General features: G+C 48.7%; 1 protein-coding gene across 1 annotated transcript; it reads left to right on the top strand.

Moving 5' to 3' along the window:
• Positions 1 to 1,779: 1,779 nt before the first annotated feature.
• DIPK1C (divergent protein kinase domain 1C) lies at positions 1,780 to 13,975 on the top strand (the record flags this gene model as incomplete). Its single annotated transcript, XM_081996346.1, has 4 exons — positions 1,780 to 2,987; positions 8,292 to 8,969; positions 12,861 to 13,025; positions 13,760 to 13,975. Exons 1-4 carry the CDS (start codon positions 2,454 to 2,456, stop codon positions 13,973 to 13,975), a joined length of 1,593 nt encoding a protein of 530 aa, XP_081852472.1. The 5' UTR covers positions 1,780 to 2,453.
• Between the last annotated feature and the right edge of the window lie 3,343 nt (positions 13,976 to 17,318).

The raw sequence follows: 17,318 nt of genomic DNA, 5'->3' as shown, positions 1-17,318 counted from the left end.
CCCAAAACTGAACACAGGATTCCAGATGCAGCCTCACCAGTGCTGAGTCCAGGGGCACAATCACTTCCCTGCTCCTGCTGGCCACACTATTTCTGATACAGGCCAGGACGCTGTTGGCCTTCTTGGCCACCTGGGCACACTGCTGGCTCATGTTCAGCCGGCTGTCAACCAGCACCCCCAGGTCCCTTTCCACCAGGCAGCTCTCCAGCCCCTCCTCCCCAAGCCTGTAGCGTTGCATGGGGTGGTTGTGGCCGAAGTGCAGGACCCGGCACTTGGCCTTGTTAAACCTCATACAGTTGGCCTCTGCCCATCGATCCAGCCTGTCCAGATCCCTCTATAGAGCCTTTCTACCCTCCAGCAGATCAACACTCCCGCCCAACTTGGTGTCATCTGCAAACTTACTGATGTAGCACTCGATCCCCTCATCCAGATCATCTATAAAGATATTGAACAAGACCAGCCCCAGAAGCGAGCTCTGGGGAACACCGCATGTGAAACTAGTTTTGGTAGTGCCTAACCTACTACCCAGACAGCCTAGGGACTGAGCTGTAGGGAGATACTGCGATGCCTGAGTTTCCCCTGCCATCTGCCTCCCTCTTCCACGTGGGATACATCTCCCTCCTTCTCGAAATGGTACCAGACGCTGCTCTGGCAGATCTGCAGTTTCTCCTCCTAAGTGGCAGCAGCAGCCTGTGGTGGTTGGTCACGTTCAAGCCTAGCCACTACTCCCGACAGAGGAGTGGCTAAGTGACTCTTCCTCTTGCCCTCCCCCACTTATTGACCTAGGAATTTCAAGGTGAACACCCAAAACTGATCAGAGACAGCTTCTGAAAGACCGTATCAGATAGATAGGATTGGAAGTTCTCAGTTCCTAGCTGCACAGTCAGTCTTTCCTGCTTGCTACATTCCCACGAAATAGACTGTATCACCAGTGCCTCCAAAGGAAGCTTCCTCTTGGTAAAGGGATCAGAGGGAAAAAAGCAAATACAGAAAGAATGGCCATAGACAGCCTCTGCAGGTGAAGCAACAGATGGTGGAGGGAGCGAGTGGAACACACTAATGACAGGACATGTGGCTGGTGATAACGATTCTGCTTCTGAGACCCTTTGGAGAAGAAAGTGGTTGTGCTCTTCTTGCACCCCCCTCCCCACTGCCAGTCTCTCAGAAGCTGTTTTCAGCCATGTTTTTTTCTTCCCATTTTCCTTTCTGCCACAGTCTGCCATCTATTTAGAAGCTGTATTTCAAGCCCTGCTCTGCCACATAGGGGAGAAGTGTACTGGCCTTGCAAAAGGTGTGGATAGCAGCAGGTTTGCTGCACCTGCGCTCATCCTCTCACTGCTTTGAGAGGTAAAATTCGGTCCTGTCAACGGACGCATCTTTCTTTTTAACGACTTGTACAGGGAGATACTGGATGTGGTGGTCCAGAACATATATCCCTGAACTCAGCTCTCCAACAGCGAACTTCCCCCTTATCACATGAAATTAATTTACTAACAAAATGCACACCAGAGCAACTTACAAAAAACACACAATAAGTCTGTTGAATCATTCTGCAGTTCCCCATCCATGGGCCAGATTCTGCTATTCTTACTCATTTGGGTAAATAATTTACCCTCCAATAGGTTTCATTAACTGCAATTCGTCTTCCTGCTATGAGGTTGCGAGTAGCCCAAGGTAACCATCCGTGTGAGGGAAAGAAAATGAATCTGGTCCTTTTCCATCATATCTGACAGTAAACTCGAATCAGGCACCCTTAATACATCGGGCTGTACTTTAGAATATGAATTTGAAAACTGTGATGGTGAGATGCTATCAAGGGGGAGTCAAGGGAGAAAAAAAAGCGAATGCCGTGGTCTAAAACAGAGAGGGGGAACGTCTGCACCTGGGCTGAGGAAAGGACGCCAGGGTCTTGCTTGCCCCACAGGAACAAACATCTGGGTCTTTGAGCCCTTAGAGACGTTAGTAAAGTCAAATGTGTATGAGACTGTGGCACGGAGCTGAGCTCTCCTCAGCGAGGGACACAGCTACGGATGCGCTCATCGTCCCCAGCACCCTCGGAGCCAGCAGACCCTGCCGTGGTTTTGGCAACGCATTCAAGGGGGCCGCTCCGCGGGCTTCCTCCGCTGGCTGCGAGGGAGCCCAGCCCCGGGGGTGCCGGGCAGGACCGGGGTGCTCCCCGGCGGCCGGGGCAGGGGGCGGGCAGGGGAGGCTGCTGGAGAGTCATGGGGTGACCCACCGCGGTGGGGGGTCTTGGGGGGTGCGTTAGTGAATGGGCACCTGAGTCGCTTCTCTCTCTTCCTCCTTTAGCCCCAGGCGGATAAAACTGGAGAAGTTACTCCAGAATAAATAACTTTTTTTTCTCTTTTTTCCCCTCGCCCCCCACCCGCCCACGACGCGAGGCGAAGCTTTCACCAGGAGGTACTGGCCGGCCCCAGCTGCCTCTTTCCAAGCGTATGGCAGCCGCCTGGCTAGGGAAGAGCTCCCGCAGCAGCCTCCACCGTCCTTCAGACCCCTTTTACTCCCGGCTGAGGGGGAAGGGGTGGGGGGAGCGGACAAAAGCCGTGGAAGTAGGCGGCTTACATTCAAAAGGGGCGCTGCGGGCTCCGAGGGGGCAGCGCCGGCCAGGGGCGGGGGGGGGGGAATCCCCACGCCCCGGGGCCCGGAGCGGCGGCGGGGCGGGGGGCAATGGGCGCCGGCGGGGAGCGGGGCGAGCGGGCGCGGAGGGGAGCGCGGCGGTCCCGGCTGCCGCTCGCTCGGGGCCGCAGCGACTGAAGCGGCTGCCCGAGTCCAGGCCGGGAGCGGCGATGAGGGGCATGCCGAGTTTAAAGCGGCTGCGGCTCAAAATCTGGCGGCGGTGCACCCTGGTGCTCCTCCTGCTGTGGGCTGCCTGCTGGATGGTGGTCAGCGCCTTGCTGCTCCTGCTGCACAGGAGCGTCTTCTCCGAGCGCTGCACGGACGAGAGAAGCCGCCGGATCCTGGCGAGGCTGGTACGTGCCCCGGCGGGACGCGGGGCATCCCCACATCCCCCCCCTCCCTTCGGGGGGCTGCCCGGCGGAGCGTCCGCCAGGGCTGCCGTGAGCCCGGGTCCCGCCCGGCCCCGTCCCGCCGGGAGGAGCCCGGTGCGCCCGGGCGGGGGCTGCCGGCGGCCCCGGCGCTGCCTCCCCGAGCAGGCAGGGCGGGCAGGCAGGGAGCTTCCCTTCCCGGCGCGATGCAAGGTGCAGGCAGCGGGCCGGCTGCCGGCTCGGGGTCCGGCTGCGCTTCCCCGGCGTTTTGGAAAGGGCAGCTCGGTATCCCGCAGGCTCCGGAGCGGGAGGAAACCTCCCTCCTGTTTGAGTTTTTGTTTTTCTGTCTTTCACCAAAAGGTGTTTGCATCAAAGTCGTCTTTCAGAAATGCCACACGGCTTGTAACGCCTCCTTTACGCCTGGCAGAGGCCGACATTTAAGGTGTAGTTATTAAAAAATTCAAGAAAGGGTTTGCAAATATTCATAAAAATCTGCCTAAATAAAAAAGGAAAAAAAAAAAGAAAAAGAAACAGATTTAGAATTGTGTAGGAAACACTTTGAAAAGAGGAGCAGCGTGGGTTAACGCTTTGAGTTCAATTTTATTTCTTCATTAAAGCACTTATAGTGCCAGTGGTTTGGTGGAAGGGGAAGAATCGTAATGGAAATTAAATAATCTATTACTGCAGCAAGAAAAAACTGATCATAGACTTTCCCTAGATTCTGTATAATGAAGGAAGAGAAACTGTAGGCATCGGTCCTGACAGCGTGTGTTTGATGGCAGTGACATCCAGTTTCTTTACCCCAGCAGCCAGCTTGAAGTACCGCTGAGCTTGGGATGGTGGCTGAAGGAGTGGATCCTGCCTGCTCCTTAGGCAGCTGGGAAGGGCACAGGGGCACGGACCTGCAAGGAGCTCAGGGAGGTCCAGGCCCTTGCCATCATGCTCGCTGGTAAAGAGTTGGACAGAGACTTGTTTGGAGTTTGGGGAGCGTTAGGCATGACTGCAAAAGCCCAGGCAGGGGTCAGATCTCAGGCACAAGCCTGGTAAGTTGTCTCTGCCACTGTGTGATAGCTCAGTTTCAGACCCTCCTCCTTCCAGAGGAAGTGTAGCCAAGATTGCTGTGCTCATCCGTTTCCATAGGTGAATCTTCAGTAGTATGGTTATGGTTTGTAAGCAACAGTTTTCCCAGGTGATGTTAGAAAGCGATTGTCCTTCTAGCAGAACGATTAGAAAATGAGCCCGTCTTCATCAGCCCTGAAATAAGTCTTTATACATCTTCTGAACACGGCATGAGTTTCGCAGTTGTAAAAAGTGCAGTTGATCTATGAAACAAATAATCTGGTAGCTGGAGTCTCATGCCTTTTATTAAGCAAAATTTGACCTCCAGGAAAAATTATTTTACTAGTCATCTGTCATATTTTCAGTAGGAGATGGGAAGATGAGCTATTTTAAGCAAGCGGGTGAAAACTGCATGGGTATATACTCTTGCAAGTGGTATTTCAAAGGGTTTATTTCCTTCTTCTGAATAAAATGTACATCTGTGCAGATGTGTACTGCATGGGGAAGGCTGAAGTAGTATCAGGCATTTTGCAGAGACCAACTTTAGCTCTGCAAAAGCGCACTTACTCTTTCCTAACACTGGTCTCACCCTCATTTGCACTGAAGACACTAAGTCACAGGGATCCATTTCTGTTTTCTCTGGAGAAATTAATTAATTTTGATGCCTTCCAAAACCTTGCTCAGTATTGCCTTTACATAGGAGCAGTACTTGGTAACAAGGCAGGACTCGCTCTCGGGCCTGATCTACACACAGAGTCAGTGGTACAGTAAGTTATTTAAATTCATACAAACACTAAGTGGGGGTTACATTAATTTAAACTCTTAAATGAATTTAAACCCAGCTTTTTAAACTTGTCTTGATAAGTGTACTAAGGATATTAAAAATTATGTAGCCAATTTTAAACAGAAACAGATGAGTGAATCCAAACCATGCTTGTATTTGCATTTTTGTGTAGTAGAGCTGCTTTTCTGTAAGGTTCTTGGCTTCATATTGCTTTCACATTTTAGTTTAAAAAATTTGGCACTTAGTGGCATTCAAAGGGCACTCATTAGGCAGATTTAAAACTGCCTCATCGACAGATCTCAAAATGCGGTCGTTAAGACAGGGATGGCAGTGTGGAGGACCATTTCTTGAAGATTTCTTTGGGGAATCGATTCTTCTTTTTATCGGCAGTCATCGTGATGATATAAAGTATTGTATGATAAAGTTAGCAATTAGTGCAAAGATTCCTGGATTGGTAAATAATAAAGAGGCCATCTTGTCATGGCAGGGTAATCTGAATTTCAGTCCACCAAAATGTGTTTTAATACAGTAAATCGCAAGATAGTACACTGGGGAGCAAGAGAGCACAAGCTGTGCCAACAGGCTGGAAGAGTGTCTTGTAAAACTGTATGACTTTGGAAAGGACGTAGGGGTCAAATAGTTGCTTCAACATGAATTACCAGTGCATACTGTGCCTAAAAGGCTGATATGATCTCTGAATGCCTCCAAAAAGGAGAATTAGGGAAGGGCTGTTGTCTGTCTTTGCAGCACTGGACTGCAGTCAGTTCAGTCTGTGCTTCTAAATTCGGCGGAGGGAAAAGTGGAGAGAAGAAACAGGGAATAAGACCACAGAAACCATCCAGGGGCTGAGAAAATAAGGATTATAGTAGAGGGTTGGGGAGCTGAGCATATTATTCTTATGGCACAACATAAAACACTAAAGGTTGGAATAATGGAGGAGGGGGACGTAGTGAGGACATGAAAGGACAGTCAGTCTTTGCTGACCTTCTAGGTTATAATGAACAGGAAACAGGAGATTTTTAAAGCCATTGAGTGACTCGCAACTCACTACATTCTGTGAGTAGAGGGAGACACCTTGAAAATTGTTACTTGAGGAAGCGTTTTTGAAATTCTTGCTTGCCTTGGTGACCAGCAGAGAGTGTTACTTCTGGAAGGTAGAACTGTGTTTCATCACTGTGAGACGAGGAATTCCTTGGTTGAGTCCTGTTTCGCAGATCCTTGTTTGCAAAACACTGCACAAGTTCAGTGTAAGAGTCAGATTCAGAGACTCTTTGTCAGATACTAGGTTAATAATCTAAGATTTATGGGTTTGACTGGAACAGTGGACAAGTCCTAAGCAGCAGCCAGGTTCAAAAATGACTCATCTCCTATGTCTGGGAAATGTAAGTGAGACTATTTTTTCCACAACTACTTTTTCTCATTAATGCCATTAAGAATGACGTGTTGGCAACACAAGGAAATAAGCTGCATGTTCACATGTTTGGCTGCAGGTCTTTGGGCATGTGTTCTTCTAGATGCAAGAGGTCCGTGCATACGGACCCTCTAAGAGTGAACTTGATGGACCACGTAAAATTGTCCACAGGAGCAAGTGTTCACCCATGTGGCCCCAATTACAGGACTAAGTTCTATATGCTCTTACTGTAGTGGAACAAGAGTTAGGTTGTGGTCTTCTCATAGGAGAGCAATGATTTTAAATGTGATTATACTTGCGCTCCAAAGAAAACCCCAAAAATTCCTTCTGTTTGTAATCTTCTTTCTAAAATTGCTTAGAGTTCCAGATGGTAAGAACTGCTAAAGTATTTCTGTTGAGAAAGTTACATTTCCTACTAAAAAAGAGAAAATAATATTGTATTACATTCATAGAAATAGATTTTCAAAAGCAAGAACATTGATCTGCGTGCTCTGAAGTCTGTGGACAGCCCACTGAGTCTGCTTGACCATCCTGATGTGGATGAGGATGCAGATGCGTGTGCTTCACACATGCACACCACCCCGGGCTCAAGATCAGGACATTCATGCCAGAGTTTGCCTACCTGGCTCTCCTTGCTGGTATTGAATGTTCTCATTTGGGCTGTGAGAACATCAGGATATAATTAAATTTTTTGCCTGTCTGAACTGCCCTCAGTGAGCTGTTCTAGTCAATTTATCACGATTCCTGGATTTTGGACTTAATCCTCCACCCATTCCCCAGTGTGTTGTTTAAGGTTGGACTCTGAATGTTGCCTGGCATCAGAACGTATTCCTCTCATGCACACCTCAGAGACTGTCTTAAGAAAATACATCACTTGAATTTTATGATCTTGTTTCTTGTGTATGTAACAAATGAGGTGGGGGTCAGGCAGCCACTGCAAATACTGCACATGCAGGGGGAGCTGCCAACATGTTTAAATGAAGGTTCAAATGCCAGAAAGCAAAGAAGGCGGCTGACATTGTCAAGTCGCCTCCCAGATGTTTGGCTTTCTACACCACCACAGTCTATTCCCCTTTCACCAGAGACCTCTGATCATCCCCTCTACTGATTTGCCCAAAGCAGTCCCTGCAGCTGCACTTCTGAATGCCCCTAGGAATATATCGACTGCCTACACTTTTGGAAATGATGGTATGGAAACAATTATGATTTGAAAGAAGGACTGGTGAGGGAATCCTTGCACTTCTTGTATGAATTTGCAGTGACCGCTTAACTATCAAGCAGCAGTTCCCATGTTTCTATGGGCCGATTTCTTTCCAATTTAAAAAAAAAAATTAATTCATATTAGAATGTCACTTCTAACAAGTACATATAAAAACTGGAAAAGTAATTTTGTCCTACAGCATCTACATATTTAAAAACCCTGAAAGTTCTTGGCCCAAGAGGCATTGAGCACAACCTCTGTGTTTCCTGGTAGTGGAGAAGGAGGTTCTAACAGCTTCATTCAGGGCATGTCGAGTGCAAGGTTGAAACACACAGGGCTGCAGAAGGTCCCAGCAATCCAGCTGCCCATGGATTTTCCTGTAGTTTAAGTGGGGATGTCTAAGTTATGCTGCCCTGAGTGTTCCAGAGAAGTCCTGAATTACACTGGAAGTTATCTCCTGTGCCTCAAAGTGCTACAGACCAGAATCTCACATAGCACAGCCAAGTGTGTTCAAAGTTTGTCTCACTGAATTATACGTGGCAAGAATTTAAGAGTAACAGGTCATCTAGTCCATTTCCTTGCCCCAAAAAAGCCCGTCCTGTCCTTTACCATCTCAAGAATCCCTGTTTTGAAGCAAGATTCCCCCTAGTAAAAGGTCTCTAGAGACTTCTAAAAAACCATTGAATAACCCAACAGTTGTAGAAGGTGTGTGCTTGCGGTACCATGACTGCGGCAAGACTCTTCAGCCTGGGACTATTGCTGATTCTTTGCCTTTTTTGTAAGTGGTCCACAGGTGTATAATCCTGCCATGAATATTCTGCTCTTTCACTCCAGTGTCTGGACTACAGCAGCGGCGCCCTGACTGGGGACCTCTGTGAAGACCTGTGTGTGGCACAGAAGCTGGTGTACAAACACTGCCTTTACTATGACAGAGGTAAGAAGGTCATCCAGGCTGACTGGAGAGGCCAGCCCATCATTCTGAAATCCAAGAAGGAAATCTTCTCCAGCTACCAGCATCTCAGTATGCTAGAGGAGGTGGAAACACAGGATATTCCTGAAACAGAGCTTCTGCTGATGGTAGCCTTGGAGGTCAAAAATGTCCTGGGGCTAGAACTGTCTAACAATTCCATGGGGCCCCTGTGGACAAGGAAGAAGGGACCACATTGGAAAGCACAGGTGGCCAGCATGTGGTCCTTGCTCCAGCAGGAAGAATATATCTACTTCAGTTTGCTGCAGGACTTCAGCAAACACGTGCTACGAATTATTGGCTCTTGTGGACACTTCTATGCTGTGGAGTATCTCACAGCTGGACATGCCTGGCACAAAACTCTTTTTCCCTTGGAGAATGTGGTCAATCCCTCCCTTGCTGGCCACAGAAGCAGGGCGAGAGCCATCATTGACATTGCACTCAGCTTTCTGGACATGGTACAGCATTTTGATAATGATTTCTCTCACCGACTTCACCTATGTGACATCAAACCAGAAAACTTCGCTATCAGGCATGATCTCACGGTAAGCTGGGTCTTTGGGGTGGTGTTGCAGCAATTTGAGGTCAAATTCTAGTCTGAAAATGGCTGTGTAAAAATGATACTTCCCTCCTCCTACAGCTTTTGACCAAGTTTTTGCAAAACCAATGCATTTACAAGTGACAGGGGAGTTCTCTGCCGCTTTTCCCCTTTGTAATGTGTGCAGTCATGTTTCAGAGCACTAAATCCTGCTGCTTGTTTTAAGAACTGCTTGCTCAGTTCTGATTTGTTTCAACCCCTCAACCGGTACCGAGAGGGTCCCTTGGATGTGGTGAGGGGTGCCTCCTGAAGGCAAGGAGATCTCAAAAGCTGTAAATGAAGTTGTAATTTGAGTCACGGCAGCTATTGCAGTGATGCTGAAAGGAAAAACTATTTGAGTTCGAATTCTCTGACATCTGGCAATCTCTCTGGCATGAGGGGAGCTCCCCACGTATGAACACACACGTCTTTGTGCTTTAGTGTTCGGCTTATCTGGTCTGGAAATGATCCAAGGAGAGCAGCACGACACTCCCTGGTACTGTTACTCTCTGCCTTTTCATTGTACAGCTGTAACTCAGGCCTGAATAACTATGCCTGTTTTTCTAAGCGGCGATGTAGCTCAGCACCACAGTGCTGCTGAATCTGTCTTGCGCTCATTCTGCGGGCAGAGATTCCACTGGTTGCGGTGGGAATTGTGCCTGTGGACCAGAGACCGCACTTAGGGCACAGGAAGTTAGTGTTTGAACCAGGCTTGACAATTTGCCGCGACATCAGTGGAGTTTCTGCACTCTGAGTGAATATAAAGCATTTTCGGGGGCTTTAATGCTGCTTTCAGTACTCACTGAGTGTTGAAAGAACACTCCCATCTCCAGAGTAGGAGGCAAACCTTGCCTAAACATATAGCCATTAAGAGCAATTACAGCGCTTCCCCTTCACCCTTCCCTTCCCTCCCACTGTTTATTCAGGTGCAATACAGCAGCTGAACAGCGAATGGGTGAGGAGCTACAGCAAGAAACTAAACCAAAGCGTACCCGTATTTAGGCAAAGTGAGGTACGGCAGGGATTCCTCAAGGCAGGCTTTGCTCATCGTTTTCATCTGCGCAGGGCTGCGACTGCATGTGGCTGAGCACACACCAGAGCATCTGTTTTACAGCCTACTTGCAGGAAAAGGGGTTTCATTTAGGAAAAGAGAAAGAACGTTGGATGTGTCTTCCCTTACAAGTCCTTTTGGTGAGGCTTGCTTCTCCAGGATCTTCCCGTGACTTCTGGGCACCAAAGAGACCGCAGTCACCTTCTGGTATAGCAAAGCACTCTAATATAGTATTTTCTAGGGAGAACTAATTAGAAAAAAAAAAAAGCCACTCACACATGGCTCTCCCAAGTTGTACGTTACTTACAGACTGTTGGTATCACCCGTTATTGCCCCACTGGTCTGGGAGACAGGAGATGCACAAAGCCAGAAAGCTGCGGGGCGTGGAACAGAGAGAGCTTCTGACCAGTGAAGAAGGCAGGAGAGTGAAAAGCAGAAAGTCTAGGCAGTTTTATCAACCAGTTCCAGAATAGGGACACAACAAGGCAGCCTCTTTTTTTGTCCCTCATGTTTGGTTTAAGCAATTTTCCCACTTGCTTGTTTCTTCTGCTCTGTATAGGATGATAATGAACAGCCATAATAGTACCCCGATTCCTCATCCCCATAACAAGACTGCTAATGCCCGAAGAAATGTGCCTGGAGCACAATAGTTTTACTTAGACGATTATATTCAAACGGTGGGGATAAGCCTCCAGCCCTCACTCCAGCCTTCACACGCTGTCCCTGCAGCACGGCGGGGAGAGATCACCGCCTGGTAGGTCACCCGGGGGAATTTTAAGCTGCCATGGAGCTACATGAGGCTCAGCATTGGAAGGAGGTCTGGGTGAACACACAGTGCCCTGGGAGAGCTTCCTATTTTACCAGGACCTCAGAGAGAACTAGAATGATTACAGCGCCTTAAATATGGCTTTAAATTGGGTCAGGAGCCAAGATGGGTCCTTCCTACGTTCCCTTAGGTACCTTCATCATCAATTACAATCATAACAAACCCCAGCAAAACGTAGCTGTTTATAGGTAGCGTGTCACCCAGATCTATCTTCACAGGGGCTGGCTGGCTGCCCACACGTTTTTGTAACAGATGAACTTCAGTGAAACCACTGAACCCCTTGGCAGCCGCACGTTTGGGAACCGGGGCTGTTTTTCCTAGCGGAACAACTGACCAGATTGTTAAAGGTAGCTCAGTGCTGGCAGAGACCCCACCGGGGAGCTGGTTCCACCCTAGGACAGGGGAAACCCTGCACCGCTTTTACTGTCTCTTCTCCAGAGAAGTGAACAGCAAAACTGCAGAAACCTTAAGGAAGTACAGAAGAAAAGAAAAAAAATTGCCTGTCCAAACGTGTGAAATTCCTTAGGCTATGTCACCATTACCCATCTCTTCAAGAAGCTTAAAAATACTTGAGTTTTTAAGCTATGCCTCATCTCTTTAAGATTTTTCCTTGGGGAAAAAGGAGTGGAATAAAATGAAGATTAGGCCTTGTTCTTTCTTTTGCCTGTGGAAGGTTTCTTTGGCCTTCTACCAGACCAGACATCTTTAGTTCCTGGGGTTGATCCAGCTGCTGCTACAGCCACGCAGTTCAGCTTCCCCTCTTGTTTGGGAGGTCGAATCTTAAAAATGAGACTATTGTTTGAGCCCAGGTAACTCTGCTCTGCCCAGGTCCCAGACGTTTCCCTCCATGAAAACGCGCGGCAGCTGCTGCAAGGGAGCGTCCCTGACCCCGACTGCCAAGCGTTAAGCGCAGCCCTGAACGTACACTGATTGCTGCATCCATCGCGCTGAGGGCCGGCTGCGTTCACTCAGGTCACCCACAGTTTGGCTCCCGTCAAGCAGCTGCCATCCCGTTACTGGCTCCCTTTCTTTCCCTCTTCACTGCTGTGATTTTTTTTAAGTGAAGCATTCATGGGTGGAGTGACACTGGCAGAACCTGACACTACAGCCCTTCTCTCCTGGAGTGGTCTCAAACCCATCGGAGGCAGCAGCTCTGCAGACTCCTCTGCACTGCATATCCACTATTTTGCAAGCCTCGTGTCAGGGTGAGAAAATGGATTAACCCCTTCAGTCCTTGCTTTTTCTGCTGAGACCAGCTGCTGGCCCAGCTCTCTTACGGACCATATTTCTGGACAAGCAGAACAAGAACCATGCACAATAAATGAGTAAAACCATAGAAAACAGGACCGGGCAAAGCCAGTCTTGACTTTCAAGAGCCTCAGGGATCTCTTTCTACAGCTGAGCAGAGGCAAACCCACAGAGTGCAATGGCAGGTTTGCAGGAGCTGTACCAGGTGCAGGTACTCCTGCGCATCCCACTGCTCCTCTCCACAACGGTAAAGCAAGGGATTTCGTCTGAAAGGTGAATTGTGAAATGATACTACCTGGCCTGTGGGTAATTTTGCACCATCATATACTTAAAAGGTTGAGTTGCCATCTGCATAAGGCACGACAAGAAGTAAATGAATCTTCAAGTTGGATAGTCCTGGTTTAAGGCAAATTGATCCAGTTGACCCCAGGGACGCATATCATATCATATCAATCATATCATATCATATCATATCATATCATATCATATCACATACTCAAATTATTTTCCCTTTTCTAGTGTTGTAAGCATTGGCTGGTTTTGTTTAAAAAGTGGTATTCACAAAACTGGTGCAGCTCAGTTAAGCGAAATAAAGTCCTTTCATAGTGACCCCAGCTCTCCACTGGCAGATGCTCTCAGTGCAGCATTTCCAAAAGCAAGCAGCAAAGAACGCGTGCTCAGCCCTGTCCCACAGGCTGTGCCGTGCCAGATCTGATGGCTTGTTTTGATCACAGGTGGTGGCCATCGATGTGGATATGGCCTTTTTTGAACCCAAAATGAGGGACATCCTGGAACAGAACTGCACGGGAGACGAAGACTGCAATTTTTTTGATTGCTTTTCAAAATGCAATCTGAAAATCAGAAAATGTGGAGCACAGAGAGCCAATAGCAACTTGCAAGTGAGTAGACACAGCTGCTTTACGCATCCGTTTCTTTTAAAAACACATCGACTATAAAATGCGTGGTATGTACCAGGAGACTGTGAGATGAAGGCAGTCAGGTTTATAAACGTGGACACGTTAAGTGCCAGTCCTGTTCAGAAATCCCATCCTGGGGCACGTGAACGGATCTTTACATTCACTAGTGTTTGCTTGCCGGGGTTTTGTGTAGCTGTTAGCCCGGTCCCTCAGACAGGGCGAAGGAAGTAGGGGCGGGGGACGAGCGTTACTGTCTCCGCTAAGGGTAAAGTCAGGGCCGCCCACGAGTGAGCGGTGGCGGGGCTACGGCTGCGATTCTCCGCTCGACGGACGTGGTACGGGGGCGTAGTGGGAAGGGGAGCGCGTGGGGTTCTTGGCCCGGGGGTGAGGTGTCTTACAGCTCACCCAGCCTGCGCCGGCGGGAGGCACCGGCGCAGCAGGAGGCCGGGGGGGGGCGTCGCTTGGCCGCCTTTGCCGCCGTCTGCCACCCCCTGGCCGTCACCACTCCTTACGCAGAAGCGCAAGAGCAGCCTGAGAAGCGGCGGCATTCCTCAGCTAAGCGCGCAGCCGTTTTGCGGATGCTCCTTTTCTTTCCTCTCGGAATTGCTGGAGGCATTTTTGGCTTCAGATGACGTTTTGCTACAGCCCTAGAGAAGCAGCAGGGCATTAGCTGTAGCTCCTGAAAGACAGCCGTCTGCTCTTTTTCCTTTCCTCAGGTGATTTGTGACAAAATATTCCGCCGCTGGTTTTCCCCGAATCTCCGAGCACCGTTGGTTTCCGCCCCGCTGCAGCTGCAGCTGCAGCAGGCCGTGCAGCAGTGCGCCGAGCCGGGGCACGCGGGCGCTGCCGGGCACCGGAGGACTCCCCGATCCCTCTCCGAGCTATACCAGCTGCTTCGGGTCACTCGGCGGGGGCTGCAAAGGGCAGAGTAGACGCAGAAGGCCGAACTGCAAAGGCTACATCCCAGCCGCTGCTAAGGCACGCTGTGGATGAGGCAGCCGGTGTTCTCCTCCTCTCTCTTCCGCCCCTCCTGCCCGCTGTATTACCTTTACAGCACAGAGATTATTTTTCTCCTGTGCAAATGAATTCATGGCTGCAGGTGCAGCACGTCCTGTTAATTTCCTTCCAAGTGTGAAATTGTTTTACATTACCTGGATTCTGTCCTTGCTTATTTTCCTGAGCTAGCCCTAGCCCTCTCCATCAGCATTCAGCACATCGCTTGCTTTCCAAGAGCTGTAGTCACTGCTCAGATAGCACCCGTCCGAGTGCGGTGCTCAGCGTGAGGGTGCGTTTGCGAAAGAAAAGTGTAAGTAAGCGCAGCAAAACTAATAGCAATAATTAAATAGTGAGTGGGTGTGGATAAGTACATGCATGGTGTTTGTTTTAATTTCTCTGTAGAATGAATTTTTTTTTAAAGTAGAAACAGAGTGCTCCGTGTGAAAAAAACAATCTCAAATAGGGAAATGCATTGTCACATGAGTGAAGGGCTGCTTTTGTACCAAGCAGTCCTTTCTGATGTCCCCAAATGCATTTTCTCTGTTGCATTACCTGTGCCATAGCTAACTTTCTGGGGAGAAACTATATGAAGGTACTTGCAACTTTTCTAGAGCAAAATAATTACACTCTCCTTGAATTCCCATGTGGGTACTCCTATTCTGCAGTGGAGAGGTATGAATAATGCCACTGAATTTTCCATGTGAACAAGCCCTCAGGCACTCGTACATCAGAACACTTGATAAGAAGCACTCCTTTGCCAGAGAGCAGAATTACCCAGGAATGCCAACAATCTGTCCTTTGCACTGGACAGAACAATATCCAGACCCTGAGTTTTCTTACATGGTATATTTTTAATGAACAAAAGGAAATTTTTCATAAGATTTCATTATCTAGCAATCAGTTACGTAAATAAAGATCCCTACATTAACTTAAAATCATTAGCTTTGCCTTTTTCAAACCTGTGTAGCTGTGGCTGGAGAGTCTAAGACACAAGTTCAGAAGACATTACATGTGTTTAGGCCCAATACTGGGCAATATACCCAAGAACTGGTTTTGGCATGAAGACATTAAAAACCCCACAAACAGAAAAACCAACAGCCTATGACAGCCCTCGGCTCAGAAAGACTGACAATACTGGTTTGTGTATGTGAGACACGTAACACCACCAAATCTTTTTTGTCCTTATATCCCTCAGCCTTATGACAGCCCTGAAGCCTGTGAGCACTAATTGTACATAAATTTTCCATTTCTGCAGTGGTTCTTTAAAGTGAAGTTAAAGACTGCATGTGACCAGAAAAATGTGAGCTGCTTAGAAGACCTTGACATGTACCCAAAACTAGCTCAAATTTTCAGGCTAGTGCTATTTTTTTTTCTACTCCTTGCAATAAACTACCGTAATTTTAAAAATCACGCAAGCCTTCAAGAAGCTCATAGCGAGGGCAAGGTCGTCTGCCTTGCCTGGGGCCGTACTGAAGACAAGCTGCTGCTAAGCCCGACCTACAGCTTCGGAGCTCCTGACTGGTAAAGTTGTGCTCAGCCCGCGCTTTGCCTCTACCCAGGGAGACAGGCAATGTTTCAATATTTTAAGATCATCCTTTGCAAAAGCAGGAAGGCAAAGAAGAATAAGAAGAAACCCAAATTCCAGAAAAAGCCCTGTTACAAAGCTGTGAGACTGATAGAGGAGAAAATAGTTAAGGATAGAATCAGATTGTGGTAAAGGGTTAGGGACAGATAAAGTAACAGGTAGAGAGAAGATGAGAAAAAAGAGATGAAGGAGAAATAGGAAAAATGAAGTAAAAAAATATGGCCCACTTTGTGAAAACATGATTTATGACGTAAGATTGAATAAACTGGCATTTAGTCTGAGGAAGAAGAGAAGCATGGTAACACTCTTCAGAAACAGAAAGAGGCTGATAAAAAGAGAACAGGAGAGGCCTGCCCTGTCCAGATTTCCTTGGTGGTTATGACAAGCAGTGAGCTTAAATTCTAGCAAGGAAAATTCAGGCTAGACATTTGTGACAGGCTTTCTAATAGTAAGGAACAGTGGAGATACGGCACAGATCACTTGGGACAACTTCAGTCTTTATAAGTTGTGATTTTTAACTGCAGGCGAGACTGAGTGCCTGTCAGGAATGAGGCACGTGCAGCTACGCTGATGGCCCTGCCTTGAGGCAGCCTTTCATCTCCGAGTCCTGTGGTGCTGTTAATGCCAGCTTATGCTTGTGCTCTCGTGAGTCCCTCACCACAAAGGTCCCTGAGACACGGGCATAGGAAACTCTCCTTTACTTTCTATGAGCAAACCCGTGGGGTCCCCTGGGAAGGGAAGGCGCAGGGATCTGCCGCTGTGCGGCTGATGCTGCAGAGCCTGGCGGAGCCATCAGGGTTGGCGTGCTCCCCACACACCTCCCTGCTGAAGGCGCTGGTCCCTGCTAGGCCAGGGGTGTCTCGGCGTACACCCCAAACGCTGCTGGGGAACCTAAAGATCTTACACGTTATCCCTCTCCCGTTTCCCTGGTCCCGTCATTTCTTCCCTCCTTCCCAAAGCCCGGATGGTCCCATCGGGGAAAAGCACTGCAATGACCTCCATCTGGCAGGGACCTGCTTCCCCCACACCACACGCTTTCCCAGGTCATTAGGTCTCACTTCGTCTTTTCAGGATACTGAGAATAATCTGCAGAGACCTCTCAAGAGCGACGCAGGTGGGTTACTTGCTCTTGGCTGGGCCATGCCATTGCGCTCTGGCCGGCTTTGGTGCACCTTCACCGGTGTGTGGAAAGACAAGGAGAGTCCGACAGGCTGTGTGAGGACAGGGCTTGATTCCTCACCGCCCCCCGTGCGCCGCGTAAAGTCACGCAAACCTGGGAAACGGGAGAGAAAAATACTACCGGTGAAGCAAATGAAATATGCCAACTTATTTAGCACAGGTACCAATGAGCCAAACAGGAACAAAACGGTAGCCATGCCTTTGTCTCCCTGGGACGGCAGGAAAAGAAAATGAAGACACTGGTTTAGCTGCTGTTTACCTTAAGGAGGCAAGAGCAAACTGCATTATTTTGCACCCACGTTTTACGGTGGAAATACCTATATAGGTGTTTGGCCATGAAGAACCAGGCTCGCATGTCCCTTCTGACAAAGCCCTTTTCCCACTGCCTTGGCAGCACTGCCCACCAAAACCAGCCCCGGCGTAAAGAGGTACCCAGCTGGCTCGTGCTTCGGGGGTCAGGGCCGGGTCGGGCGGGAGTTGAATGAGAGCCCCGTGCGCTGTCGAACCCGGGCTGC

The sequence above is a fragment of the Phaethon aethereus genome (assembly GCF_964289735.1).
Source record: "Phaethon aethereus genome assembly, chromosome: 2".
NCBI lineage: Eukaryota > Metazoa > Chordata > Aves > Phaethontiformes > Phaethontidae > Phaethon > Phaethon aethereus.
Note: the sequence above shows the minus strand (reverse complement) of the source record. Positions and strands in the feature narration are given on the sequence as shown.